At 39.4% G+C, this 14533-nt stretch overlaps 1 protein-coding gene across 1 annotated transcript in view; it reads left to right on the top strand.

Moving 5' to 3' along the window:
• Positions 1-314: 314 nt before the first annotated feature.
• LOC145462846 (uncharacterized) overlaps positions 315-14533 on the top strand; it is a 32311-nt gene continuing 18092 nt past the window's right edge. The window contains exons 1-6 of the mRNA XM_081446469.1: positions 315-546; positions 853-5571; positions 6280-6447; positions 6874-7056; positions 8420-9037; positions 10464-10697. Coding sequence (XP_081302595.1) covers positions 378-546; positions 853-5571; positions 6280-6447; positions 6874-7056; positions 8420-9037; positions 10464-10697 — 6091 coding nt within the window. The 5' untranslated portion in view covers positions 315-377. The remainder of the gene's footprint in view (positions 547-852; positions 5572-6279; positions 6448-6873; positions 7057-8419; positions 9038-10463; positions 10698-14533) is intronic.

Genomic DNA, 14533 nt, shown 5'->3' with positions numbered 1-14533 from the left:
TATAGACGATAAAAGGAATGGTGGATTGAAGCTTTGATTCTATCTTTTTCAAGTTCGATATCCACTTAATAACTGACCGTAAAAAAGGGTAATTCGCCGTGTTTTTTTTTGTTTTTGCTTCAGCCTATTGAACAACTCTTCAGAAGGGAGAACTTACAAATCACAACAAACTAACGGTTGGCTTCGTATTGGTCGCAGAAGATGTCTTTAAATTTTTTTTCTTGAGAACCAAAATGACGTGCGAGGTCAAATTTCCTTTTGTCGCGAAACGAAATCAAAGGTATTTCCTATTTCGCCATAAAATGATCACTCGTGGATCGTTTGGGTATTGTTTCTGAGGTAAGACTGAATCACTGAATCTCATCTCTGAACTAAATATGTCAGAGATAGGTTCAACGTTTTATGATACTATGATTTATTTTTTGGCAGAATGTAATGGAATTGATAGATCAATAACAATGAACTGGGCAGAATTCCTCATCCTTGGTTGGATTTTGGTTTTAGTTCAAACACCATATGTTGTACCTACTAGGAGAGATGATGTTGGTAAGTTAGTTTGGAGCTGTATGGCTGTGATATCAACGGTTCGTAGAGTACTTTTATTAAATAGTACGCCTTTTCCTTATTTACTGAACCATTGAGATTAGCTTCAACCAATTAATCAATCAACCAGTCAGTCAGTCAGTCAGTCAGCCAGTCCGTCCTTCCGTCCGTGTGTTAGTCGGTCAGTCAGTCAGTCTGTCTGGCAGTCAATCCATTAGAGACACCAGCATGTTTTCTTATATGCCTTCTTAATGTCTCAAGTCGAACGTTGCAAGCAGATAAAATATATGTCTGAAACGCTTTTAACAGGTATAACAGTAGGAACGCCCTTAATAACTTTGGTTGGTGGAAAGATAGGTGACAAAAACGATCAGAAAAATAGCAGCAAGGAAACAAAGCCGGTTTCTGACTCAAGGCTCGTAAAAGGGAGAAAAGATGATGATAATGATGATGATGATGCCGCGGGTGCAGTTTTGGAAGACAATATGTCAAACAATTACGACGCTTCAAACTTTGTTTCAACGGAAGGAGGGAATGAAGAAGATGGCCTTAAGTCTGAAGAGGAGGTCTTATCGCCTTCAAGACTTACAGAGAAACTTTATGGGTTATTAGAAAACCAAGACGCAGAGATGTCTGGATCTCATACAGAGAAGGATCCTTCGGGAAGCGAGATCCTCACTGGTCCCATGGAACAAGCGATTGCTAATAATAACGGCACGTTTATATATCAAAGTAAAGGACAGACAGCAAGTTCTGTCAGTGACGAGGAACATACATCTCTTGGAAGAGAAGATAAATTAATGAGTGTACGGGTACGGCAACAACTATTAAACGATCCTCTGGCCAAAGTATCGTATGTGTTAAACCAAGGAAGATTTAATCCGCATCAGGTATTACAATCACATCAAAATGGAGAAACTGTTAGTATGAACAGTGATGATACTTACAGTGACTTCGAAAAAGGTGAAACTGGTAATCAATCGGCGATCGAAGAAGACCACAAAGGTTTACATGAAGTCAAGATGACTTCAAACAATTCCTCTGATGATCCTGATTTAGAAATGGATAGCGGCTCTGCCTCATGGCAGGATCCAAACGAAGTGAACCCGTATTTTAATAAAACACTCGATACTACGACGCCTACATTGTACCCAAGTGAAATGACTCCCGAGATTTCGAATCAGTCAGTGGTATCTGAAGAAGCTGGACTCACTAATTCGTCACAAGGTTTAAACAGCCAGCTTCCAAACCTTGTAGAAAACGTTGTAGAGCGTCTGGGTGAAAAAGGATCCAAGTTCGTTTCAGTGGAACTAGCAAAACATCCAATAATTAAAGATGTTTGGGCCAACGCGATTGCACAAGCTCTCGTTAAAGAAAGTAATAAAATATCTCAGCTTGAACTCGAGAGGAAATCAGAAAACGCTTCGTCCATAGACTATGACCCCAGAAGGATCACTGAATCATTAAAAAGCTTGTCTAACCTGACTGAAGAGAGAGTACAAGCTCAGTCCAAAACAAAACCCAGTTATGAAAATGCTGATAGTTCAATGGCGATCACTCAAATGAAGGAAACAGTACATGCAGTAGAGCAGGGACTTAAGGATGCGCCAAGCAAAAAGCCAAGCAGGGCAAGTGCTGACAAAAAACTGATGTTAAATCAAATAAATGGTCCAGCACGTGCAGTAGAGGCCATGCTAAAAACTGAGTCCAAAACAAAGGCTACTAACAGAACGGCTGGTAGTCCACCGTTGTTAAACCAAACGAAAGAATCAGCATACGCAATGGCAGTCAGTAATAGAACTTTGTCACCTTCTGTCCACGAAACACCAAGATTTGGACATGAATTATCCAATAAAACACCAGTGCCTGCTAGACAGGATAACTTGAACATTACGATTCATAATGTCCAGGACAGTGTAAGCGCCAAAGAAGGAGGCCAACTGGAGGTAATGAAGAGACCTTTTAATAACGTAATAGGAAGGGGTAACAATCAGCCTAATTTTGTCTCTAAAAGCGGCGAACGACTTGCAGGTGGGAACGACATGAAAACCAGCGGTCAACAAGTCTTTGGCAGTAAACCAGGTCTGACACCCGTTGGATTCATTTCCAACAAAGAAATCCCAACACAATTCGAAGGTCTTACTAAAGAATACTTATTTGATAACAAGCCAATTCTGACAACCAATAAATTGAGTTCAACAAGATGGGCAGGAATTCGTGAAGAACAAAGAGTTCAAAGCAGCTCAAATTTGGCACCTCCTGCTAAAGGAACAGTTTCAGAAGCATCTGCAGATCGGGTCATAGATGCGCCTTTTCTTTACAGCAACTTCACTAGTTTGGATCCTGATGAGACAAAATACCTGCAGCTGAATCTCATGAATGATCCAGTGGCGAAGGAAGGGTTTTCCGATTCCGATGGTCCGTATGGAGGTCAACAGCAGTTACAAGATGAAGACGCTCAAGAAGCTAGTTATATTGAGCGCCAAATAAACGACGCCGGGCACATCGTGGGAGAACTTTTACCCAGCCTTAACAGCACTATGTCGAGAGACGGCAATAGTGAAGCGAGCTACATTTCGGGTCAAATTTTGGGTGATCCTTTTGCCAAAGCTGAACTGGCAGAATCATTTGCAGGAAATAAAAATTTGATAAATAAAGAAAATAGAGCAAACTCTCAAATCATGGCTTCAGTTTTCAATGAGGACAAGGTAGCTCCGAGCTCTGACCAACACGGAAACAGTGCATTTCAACATCGTCCCCACTCTGATACTTCACACCCTTTTTCCAGTGAAGAAGTTGCAAGTTTGGGAACGCGTACTTCTCCGTATAGTAACGACTTCAGCTATTGGGATGCCACAAAAATGCGATCTGATGGAGGTCAGATGGTTCTAAGTCCAAAAACTGTTTCAGATATTTCAGCTGTGGATCTTGCCCCAATAAGTCATCTCGAGGGTTTTCAAAACGCATTTAACTTGAACCAACCAAAGACCTTTATGTATCAACCACTAGATGAGGAGAATGATCGAACGGAGTTAATGACCGGAGGTGACTTAACAAACGATGTGGCACCACAAGGAGCGAATCCTTTTCTGGCAGCAACGGTGCGTCCGCAAAAGAAACAGCTGATACACATAGAGAAAACAAACCATGGCAGGAAGACACATCGGAAAGCAACTACCAATTCATCATCCTCATCAAGTGCGCTCAGTAATTTATCGAAGTTGAAATATATCAAGACGTCGTCCAAGCATTTTGCCGTTAGGAACAAACCAACAAAATCAAGGGATCAACCAGGGACTCGAGAGTCTGAAATAAGTCCAACTTCGGTCATATTTGGACTTACTGCAAATGAAATGAAAGAGCTTGAAAAACATTTGGCTCACAGACCGCAAAGTTTAGGCGCTATCGCAGAACATGGCAGTGTTCAGAAGGGAGCACCTGCAACTAAAGAGTATTACAATACAAGGACGGATGAAGAGCAGGGAAAGTCAGACGCTTCCATGAAAAGGATTGTCGATGCGATATTGAAGCAGCGAAAGCTGAACCACAAAGCGAGAGAAACAAGTCGAAGAGCCCATACAGTATCACACAAAAGGAAGCACGCCAAGCTATTGCCTCATAAGTCTTTCCAAAAGTTTCATAAACACAAGAAAATTAACCATGGCTTGAACACCAAGAGAGATTTAGAGTCTTGGGAGTCTTCAACTGACGTGCTAAACAGCGATTTAGATCAGATACGTGGCCTTAGTCCAAAGGCTCAGGAAGATATCTCAAATGTCATCATGAGAGATTTCGAAGGACAACAAAGACATGCTAAAGGGATGGAAACGTTTCCATTTGATGAGAGGGATCCTGCTTATGCTTTTGAACGTTCATTATATAACCAGGTGTTGGACAAGACCTTAAGACATCTCACGGGTTCTCGGAAATACAGTCAAGGACGACTCACAGACGATGAAAATATAGAAACTAGAACAGATAAGCTTCACAAGAAAAGCGAGGCTCCCGATGGTGATCAATTCAAAGATATCAATTTGAACATTTCTGTTGTAAAGAAAGGCAATAAAATTCTAAATGGTGATGTGATTCCGCTTGATGACGTCAAAAACGACCTAGCTCAAGGATTGTTACTCGAAACATTGCGCAAAGAAAGCGAAGGTGATTTGCAGTACGTAAACGCTGTACAAAAGCATGACATAAACAGAATGAAAAACATGTTTCAAAGTGCTGGTGACGAGATTGGAATCAAGAGGAATTCAAGACCCGCAAAAGAAAGGCATTCCAAAGTAACCAAGTTGGCAAAGAAGAGGGATGTAAGTGATTGGAAGACAGAGTTCAGTGACGGCACTTTTCGAAGCCCTGACTTTGAGGGACAGTTGTCGCACGCCTTGAGTCAAGAAAGCGAACAGGATTTGACCTACGTGGATGCGCTACAGGATTTGGATAAACAGGGATTTAAGACAATCCGCCAGCCTGAAGACCTGATCGGTTCCCGAAGAGCTATTTCGCAGAGTTCGCTGCGTCAGGAAGCAGAACACAAATCAAAAGATGGCAGTCCCAGGGAATCTCTTGCAAATTCCCAAGAAAAACTAAGGGCTTTCATGCAGAATTCCAAAAGCAACGATGAAGACGACGCCAATGGAAAACGTGGAAACGGTGGAAATGAAAAATGGACATCATCTACAATCAATGAAAGTGTATTTCGCGATTTGACGCCAGAGGGGAAAGTACTGAGTTCCGATTATAAAGATTTAGGAAATTTTGGGTCTGATGCTCAATCTCAGCTCGCATCGATTTTACGAACTGCAAACAATGGCGATCAGAGAGATTTAAAAGAGCTGGAAAAGATGGATAGCGACGATGAAAAAGACGTAGAGAGTCTTTTCAAGTCATCTTCAGAAATCCTTAAAAGGTCAATCGAAGGCAAACCAGTTGTGAAGAAGGAAGGTACGATCGAAACTATAGCAGACGTTTCAGATCCTGGTTCAAAAGAAAAAGAGATAAATATTGTTGTGAGCGGTGATGAGGGTAAGAAGTGCTATACATCATATATCGTAAAAAATACCAATAGAGGATGAATGGTATAGGAGAGTTACTCCACCGTGGAAATTTCCCTAAGGTACTCCCTCTCAAGCTATTTTTAGACCCCTGCGGGCTTCCAATATCTTTCAAGGGTCGAGAAAAAGCCAATCCTGTGACCCGATTTCGCTCAAGTGGACGGTCCAACCGGCTTTACACACATTTTCATCCTCCAGCAAAACATATCCACACAACGCGCGTAGTAACATTATCCGTGGGAGAACAAGGTATCATGTCAAAAATAATTTGAGAGAGATTAATTTTCCTACCCTTCAACCTCAGTATCGTAATTATAACTAACAAACCCAAACGCTCTATGTGACGGTTGGGAGAGTGGCGGAACGAGTGTCATGCCATCTTTAACCCAAAATGTATAACATTTTGAGTGATTAAAGAAAACCCATCAGAAAAATTCCAAAAGATGGTGAAAAAACCATCAATAGATAAAGCTTTCTTTCTGGATTTGTTTCGTGAAGTTGACATTCGGTTCATTTCAGGGGCAATATAAAGCCCCATACACGCTGTTTCGTGATCCGGGACCTTCCTTTTAAACTCGGCGTATTTAACTTACATTGCATGTCCGATGGTACATCAAGGCAATGCATGTTCTATAATCTGTTGGTTCTCATTTGTGACACAAGGCGTGTTTACTTTCAGAAGAAGCAGGGTGGAGTGCGTGGTCCAAGTGTACTAAGTCGTGCGGCAATGGCAGCATGAAGACACGCTCACTCTACTGCAACAAGAGCTCGCCATTCGACGCTATTGTCAAATGTCCCGGATGGAACCACCAGACAGTACCCTGTGATGTTGCAAAAAACTGTCCAGGTTAGATGACCTAGCAAAGAGCCATACAAAGTTTGTCAACTAACCAATCAATCGAGTTGGTGATTCAAAGTGACAAAGTTGTGCCATTATATTTTTAGGTATTGTGAGCAGTTTTGTAAGGTCGCTTAACACTGTCCGCTCCGCTAACTCTTTTACAGTCCAGAACTGGGAGGAAAATCGGTGTAACCATAGAAAGTTCCTTGAGCTAAATGTTTGAAAACTCAATGGCTTATAGCACATAAAAGATAACTTTTTGAACAGGTTACAAAAGCAGACTTTGGATAACTTCAATTTCCTCATACATATTGGCGCGATCCTTCCGACACTCTAACTAAATTTTCAGTTTGAGGTTACCAACTTTAAGATGTAAGATTTTCAGGCGGATTTGCCATTAAAAGACTATTATTTAAACAATTCTTGTCTTAGTGAATGGTGGCTTTACTCAATGGACAGAGTGGTCTGCATGTTCAGAGTCTTGTGGTCCAAAGGCAGTGCGCATGCGTATGCGTCTATGCACCAACCCTCCTCCAACTTTTGGAGGCAACGACTGCGCCGGGTGGAGATTTGAAGTTGAATATTGTAAACCAAAGGAATGTCCCCATAGACCTGGTAAATACTTTAGAGTAGCGTAGAGAGAGACAGTCAAATGGAGAAAACAAGCTTAAATGAGTGTTATCTATTTATTAACTGGCGAAGAAAAAAAAAAGAGAAACTTCGAGTATGGATGAATAGAGCCTCTATATATAACAATCAGATTATTGGCTCAAGGTTTTCATGAAGTGATACTCAATGAAAGCACAACTCAGATCAACCATTAATAGCTTCTATTGCACTCGAGTCTGTGGTCAAATATTCTTCTGTTTGAAAAAGCGTACAAACGATGCGAATGGGTCAATACAAAGCAGTATTGACCTTTTTGCCTCGTTTGTATGTCAAACTGCTGATAACTGTGATAACAGCTAATGATATCATCTATTTTCAGCTTTAGTTAAAATCCAAATTAAAAAGGTTTTCCCCTCAACCACTTATGCTCTGCGTTTACGTTTTATTGACCAAACAAGTAATGAAAAAATTCTTCCCCTACGTTGTGCGTCCCACATTTAGTTTGAAGAGTTTCGCAATTGCGTCACAATTCTATTAACTTCGTCAGGCGTTTAACTCTTATTTCTCCTGGCATGAGAAATTGCCAGTCCTTCAAGATGCCGTTCAGAAATCAATGCTGTAGAGTTTTCAAGTTGCGCATGCCATAACATTTCAGTGTCTACAATTGTAAGCTTCTCGTAACGGTATACTTCTTTTGATCTTGTTTGCTTACCTAGAGGTTGTCATTTTTAATATGAAATTTTCAAGATATCCGATCCCTTCACACCTCCTCTTGTTATAAAGTCACTCAAAGATCCCGAATCAAGATTAAATATTTCTATAAAAGATGATTGCTGGAGCTTGCCATGTAGGCCATAATCATGTTCCAGCAATAGATTGTTTTCGATATATTAAAATTAAGCTTGTCAGCGAGGCCTTGAGGACACAAACAAAGGAAATTGAATGAACATGTTTATTCATTTCTTTTGTTTGTGTCCTCTAGGTCCAATATCAAGCTAGATTGTAACATATCTAAAGTGATCTATTGGATTGAAAGCTGCCGCGAAGGAATATCATTGAAAACAACTTCATGCCATCTGTTTTTGGCATCATTTCTCGACGGTAGCCAGTACAATTCTGAGAAATTGAGCTTAGCGTGACTGTAAATATGGTAGACTAAGCGCAAAATCACTTATGTTGAAAACCTCAGTGACGCGTCCCGTATTTTTGATAATCCTTGTTTATCCTGTCAACTATGAGCTGAAAATGTTGTGAACATTGCAGGCATCTTTGTATTGAATCCCAAGTACCCAAACAGGCGCTGTAGTTAATCTCTTTAAGGCAAGTAAATAACAAAAAGGTTCTTAAATGATCCTCCACTTGTATGCAGGCATACCAGCACTGGAAGCATCAAAAAATAACAAACAAATTATCTTTAAAACGTTATCGGCAACACCTGTTATTGAGGAAATGTCAAACCGTCTTCCAAGTACAGCACCCGACACGAGCAACACTGCAAGATCCATTGCAGGTTACAGTGGACTCGCGAACATTGACCAAGAAATGGCGCATATGCCGTCTATACAATCATTACTCAACATGCCGCAGCAAGGAAACGTGAGACAAATGTCCAACGCACCGAACGTGTTTCGTTTCCAAAGAATGCCAATCCTTCGTCAGTTTACCAACAGCGCACCGGAAGCTCTTGATTTTCCGTCTCGGCAGCTAATGTCTGCCTTGCAGTTTCTGAAGCCAGGAATGGGTTCCATGCCACAAGGAGAACAACAGGAGACATACGAGAACGGTGGTAAAACCATTCACGTGCAAGGAGACAACGACGTCGGATTCACACCATGGAGCGATTGGACGCACTGCAGTGCCTCATGTGGACGCGGAATTAAAACACGATCGCGTTCGTGCTTTAGTGCCTTCAATGCAGTAGGAATCGACAACGCCTGCGTAGGACCAAAAGTACAAACGAAGCACTGCCGGATACGAAGATGCCCAGGTGAGCTAGATAAATAGATAAGTAAGTGAGTACTCAAAAAGTGAACGCTTTTTATTTTTATTAGAAAAACATAGCACTTATTATACGTCAATCGGGTCCATTCGAAAACACCCTGGCTTGTTTCTTCTTAGTTTATTGTTATCTATTTAATGTTTCTCTACTTTGCTAAAACTGTTAGTCTGAGGTTACCCCAGTTTAAGGCAATTTTATACACAACAGAAAAAATGAGTCGAACCAAGAGATTATCAAGGTAATCCTCCTGGTAATCCCTCTTAAGTTGTTTTTAGACATGGTACCCAGTTCTTCCGAGGATGTTACTCGCGCGATGCGTGGACAGCCCAAGCGACTTTCTCGAAACTACCGGGGAGGAAATGGCGGGAAAGTCATTTCATATATTTTGATTTTCAAAAGACGTTTCATAGCGGAGATGTTTTCGGCACTCTCAGCCGTGTTTTTGTTCGGCTGGGCTTTCGTTTGTTTTGTGCTTGTTTAGCTGTTCATTATTTTGCCGTTTATTCGGTTTAAGGGAGTTTTTAAAATAAGCAAACTTCAACGGCAACGGCAACGAGTACAATAGCTTTGTAAGTGTGCCTTATAATTATTCGTTCATTTCTTTGCCGTTCCTTACAAACCAAGAACGTAAAATGGCCTCATTCTGCATATTCGAGAGAACGTGAGGTAGGAGGTCAATTTTTAAAATTTCTCTTTCGAATTTTGACGATATCTTACATATTCTGTTTGGGATATTTCTGACAGTATAGACAAACTAAATGAATCTAAATTCTCGCGAGATTCGTAGGTTGAATACTAAGTCGTTTTTTAATCGATGCTGTCTTTGGCGTTGTTGCCGTTGCAGCTTATACTGCCTTTTGCTGCTTGGGCGGCGAGCGTCTGCCTGCACCATCTACTTGATCGGTTACCTAGCTTGTGTTTGGGCGTTCGTTTGCTTTGCACTCGTTTGTCTAAACATTTCTTCGCCGTTCATTCAGTTGTCATTGTCTGTGCATGGGACATCCGTCTCTTATTTAAACTCCTATTAAAATTGCGAAATGTATTAAAACATAGCGAGAGCCGAAGCTCCTTTGCTTGTAATCAAAATATCAAAGAATACGTCCTCACAGAGTTGGAGGTTTTCGTTTACTTGAAACGAAACGAAACGAAATATGAACCTATCGGCTCCACGAAAACATCGACGCAACGCGCGAGTAACATCCACAGAAGAACTGGGTACAATGTCTAAAAATAACTTAAGAGGGATTACCTTGGGTATAAGGTCTATATGTGGGATTCACTCTCTTACCTTAATAATCTCTTGGTTAAACTAAGATTACATGTAACAGATATAGCTCGCACATGGCGACGGCAAGATTTGTATTGCGAGACCTTAAGCTAATTGCTCCGTTTTTTTATTTTTATTCCCTTCAAGTCGACGGCCACTTCTCACCGTGGAGTGACTGGTCCGAGTGCTCCAAGACGTGTGGATCTGATTCGTACCGGAAACGCGAGAGAACCTGTACAGATCCCCCACCCAGGTACGGTGGGGAGGAGTGCGAGGGTAGGTCTATTGAAAGACGTCACTGCTTGAAGCCGCCTTGTCAACCTGCTCTGGGTGCTTTCAACATGAGCAAGGTGTTCCTGCAAAATTTAAAGTTAAAAAATGGTGAGATATTAACTTGCGCTGTTCTAAATAGAACCAAGTTCTAAAACTTAGTTTGAATGATGTGTAGATACATTTAGTAATTTATCCATAAAACTGCCGATGAATGAACCACAAGAAAACAATTTCTGGGAACGCATCTTTTTTTATTTTTTTATTTTTTTATTTTTTTTTTATTTACCAATGACATACGTTACTTACATTAAAGTTACTTACAGAAGAATAAAATATCTACAATTAACTTACAATCAAAAATAAATATATAATTAGCTTACGATAACAACTCTACAATATACAATGATGAGGAACACACTTATATATTAACTAACAGTACCGAGATTATTTACTAATAGATTATTCACATGAAATATACAAACGCGATTACATTGCTCACAAAAATTAATACTAACAATACTACAAAGCTTGAAAATTAAGAGATACAACAGAAGGGAGAATATTTTAATTAGCTTTGTGCTTTTAAAAATGCAAAAAGAAGAAAGAAAAAGAGAAAAAAAAACAAAAACAAAAAAAAAACAAAAAAAAAACAGTTACAGTTGTCATGCTGTTCAAAAAGTTCAAATAATAAATAACGCCATCTACGTGATTAACAAAAAAAATGAAATAAGACATAAATAAATTTGGGATTAGTACCCACTTTTTTTAAAAATAATCTTTCTTTTTGATCTTACTTTCCGTTTCATATTTGATGGCAATTTTAGTACGAAATCCTTGAATTGTGGGTTGAATTTGGCATCTTCTGCAGTCCCATATAAGTAGTTTACCAATGATTATAAAATAGTTCAGTAAGTTGAGTAAAGGGCATGGTTTGGATAATATTCCAAATAAAACATCTTGGAGGGAAAGATGAACCTGCTGATTTGAGATTTGGTGCCAGTAACCTTGAAACTCACTCCAGAATCGTTTAACAAAGGAGCAATGATAAAGTAGGTGGTATAAAGTTTCCGGTTCTGCCTTGCAAAATGAACATAGATCGTCTGTTCTAAAGCCTATTTTGTGTAATTTTGAATTAGTGTACACAATAGAGTTGAGCACTTTGAATTGAAATCCTTTCACATAAGACTCAAGAACAACAGAGTGTGGCAGACTGAAGATTTGTCTCAGCTGATCGATAGAAAAGTTAAAATCGTTCTGCAGTTTGTTTATGATATTAGGCAATTGAGCTATTTTGCGAACAAGAAGTGAGTAATAGTCTTTTGATTTCTTTTTTCTGACGTCGAAGATGTTGTCGTCAATAAAGAAGGATGGAGGAGCTAAAGATGGACAGGAAATGATATTCTTTAAAAAGGACGGTCTAGAATGGCGAAGGCCAGCCCATTGCAAATAACTAATATTGGCTATCTTGTCAGACCAGTGGCTGAGTGCGTCATTTATAGTTAAATCAAAATGTAGGTCTTGGATACGAATCACTCCCGCCTCAAAATACTTTTTGTAGAAGACTGGTCTTTTTTCGATACGAATTTCCTTATTATTCCAAATAATATTTTGCCAATCTCGTTGAGAGGCAAAGGAATCACGAAACTCCGACCACCATGAGAGCATTTCACTGTAGAACTGAGGGAAGATGTTGTAATCCTTTATATCATAGTTACAATTTAAAAAGAAAAACCCTCCCATAGGATCCAGCAAGTGTTTTAGATGTGATTTCCATGTTCCGTTGTTGTCATCAAATATACGTTTTATCCATGCCAGCCTTAAAGACTTAATCATGCAATTTATATCAATCATTTTTAAACCACCTTCCTCGTATTTATTTATAGCCGAAACTCGAGTGACCTTATCCGTCCCATTCCATAAAAATTTGAATAACAGTTGATTCAATTCTTTCACTAATTCTTTAGGTGTAGGCAGTACCGAGCAGACATAAACAAACTTTGGAATAAGAAATGATTTGATGATTGTAACCTTGCCGTACACAGATAATCCTCTAGAGGACCAGATGTTGATAAGTTTTTTAATACTATCCAAACGTTCAATGAAATTCTTTTCTTTTAATAGTTTTGGGTCGTACGTGAAGTACACCCCTAGTGCTTTAATTGGCTCGTTAGGCCATTTAATGCCAAACGGTTGTGCTTTGTTTCCTTTTGATGAACCAATCCACATACCCTCGGTTTTTGTGTTATTGATCTTGAGGCCTGAGATATTCCTAAAAAGGTCTAATACTTGAAATAGTACTTTGGCCGAGCTAGTGTTGGCGAGCATTGCTGTTGTGTCATCAGCGTATTGTAATAGTTTTGTCTCTTCCTTGCCAATAGAGATACCCTTTATAGCTGGATTTTGACGAATGGCAATTGCTAACGTTTCTACAGCTACAATGAAAAGATAAGGAGAAAGTGGATCTCCCTGTCTAACGCCTCGTTCAAGTTTAAAAGGTTTTGAAATCATGCCGTTGTTAATTATGCAGCTTTGTATGTTTTTGTAGAACAGTTTTACCCAGCGGAGAAAGTCGGAACCAAAATTAAAAGCTTCAAGGCATTTAAAAAGGAAATCCCATTCAATACTATCGAATGCCTTTTGAAAATCAATGAAAATCATTAAACCAGGGATGTTTTCTTTAACAGTCGAATCCATAATATCATAGATGGAGCGAATGGTTTCGCCGATAAAACGATCTTTAATATACCCTGTTTGATTATGGTGAATGATATAAGGTAAGACATTTTTAATTCTCGAGGCTATTACCTTAGACATAATTTTCGCGTCCACGTTAACAAGAGAAATTGGGCGCCAATTTTCAATGAGAGAACGATCTTTACCTCTTTTTTCTATAAGTGTGATAAACGCTTGCTTTTGAGATTGGGACATCTCTCCTTTTTCGAAACAATCATTAACACATCTAATAAAGCAATCGCTGATTAAAGGCCAAAATTTTTTGTAGAACTCGATCGGAATTCCATCGTTCCCTGGAGTTTTGTTGTCTTGAAAAGTATCGAGAAGACGTAAACATTCCTCCGAAGAGATTTTACCTTCACATGATTTTTTTTGCTCTTCAGTTAATGTAGGAATATTTAAATCATTTAAAAGGAATCAATTTTAAGTTCAATGTCCGGAAGAATATTATAAGTCTTGTACAAATCACAGTAGAATTGTTCTACTTCGTTTAGTATACAGAATGGATCCGTTTTGATTGCCCCGTTTATATGCAGTTTTCGTATGTGTTTCTTAACGTGATTTCTTTTTTCTAAGTTTAAGAAATATTTTGTACTCTTCTCGCCTTGTTCGTGCCATCTGGCGCGTGCACGCACAATAATTCCTTTTGTTTTCTCTTCGTAAAATGATTCTAATTGTTTCTGAGCTGCATCCAACAGGGTTGCATTGTTGTCGCTAGGGTTGGTTTCAGCAGCTTCTTTCGCTACATTAAGTTTATTTTGGAGTTTTGTTTCCGTTTCATTTCTTTGCTTTGATCTTCTTTTGGAGTAACGGATAGCGTGGGCTCTTATGTTATATTTGATCCAATCCCACACACATCGATCATCAGAAAGTTCTTCCCGTCCTTCCGTAATCCACATTGGGATCATTTCAGTAATACTGTTGACATATTCTTCATCATCTAACAAAGAGCAATTCATCTTCCAGTAATTTGGTCCTCTACACTCGTTATATGGTTCTCCGCAAAATTCTAGACAGATCGCGTCGTGATCGGTTCTTATAGCTGGAATTATATCCGTCAGTTGTACAGAATCATTTAAGTTGTTCGAGATTAGCCAATAATCCAGGCGACAAAAAATTCGAGGAGATTTTTTACTCCATGTGAAACTTTTAACGTCTGGGTTTTTAATTCTCCAAATATCTACTAAATCAAGTTGGCTTTGCAAGCAAAC

This window comes from Orbicella franksi, chromosome 12, assembly GCF_964199315.1.
Source record: "Orbicella franksi chromosome 12, jaOrbFran1.1, whole genome shotgun sequence".
NCBI classification, from domain to species: domain Eukaryota; kingdom Metazoa; phylum Cnidaria; class Anthozoa; order Scleractinia; family Merulinidae; genus Orbicella; species Orbicella franksi.
The sequence above is the reverse complement of the archived record's forward strand: the minus strand, read 5'-3'. Positions and strand labels throughout refer to the sequence as shown.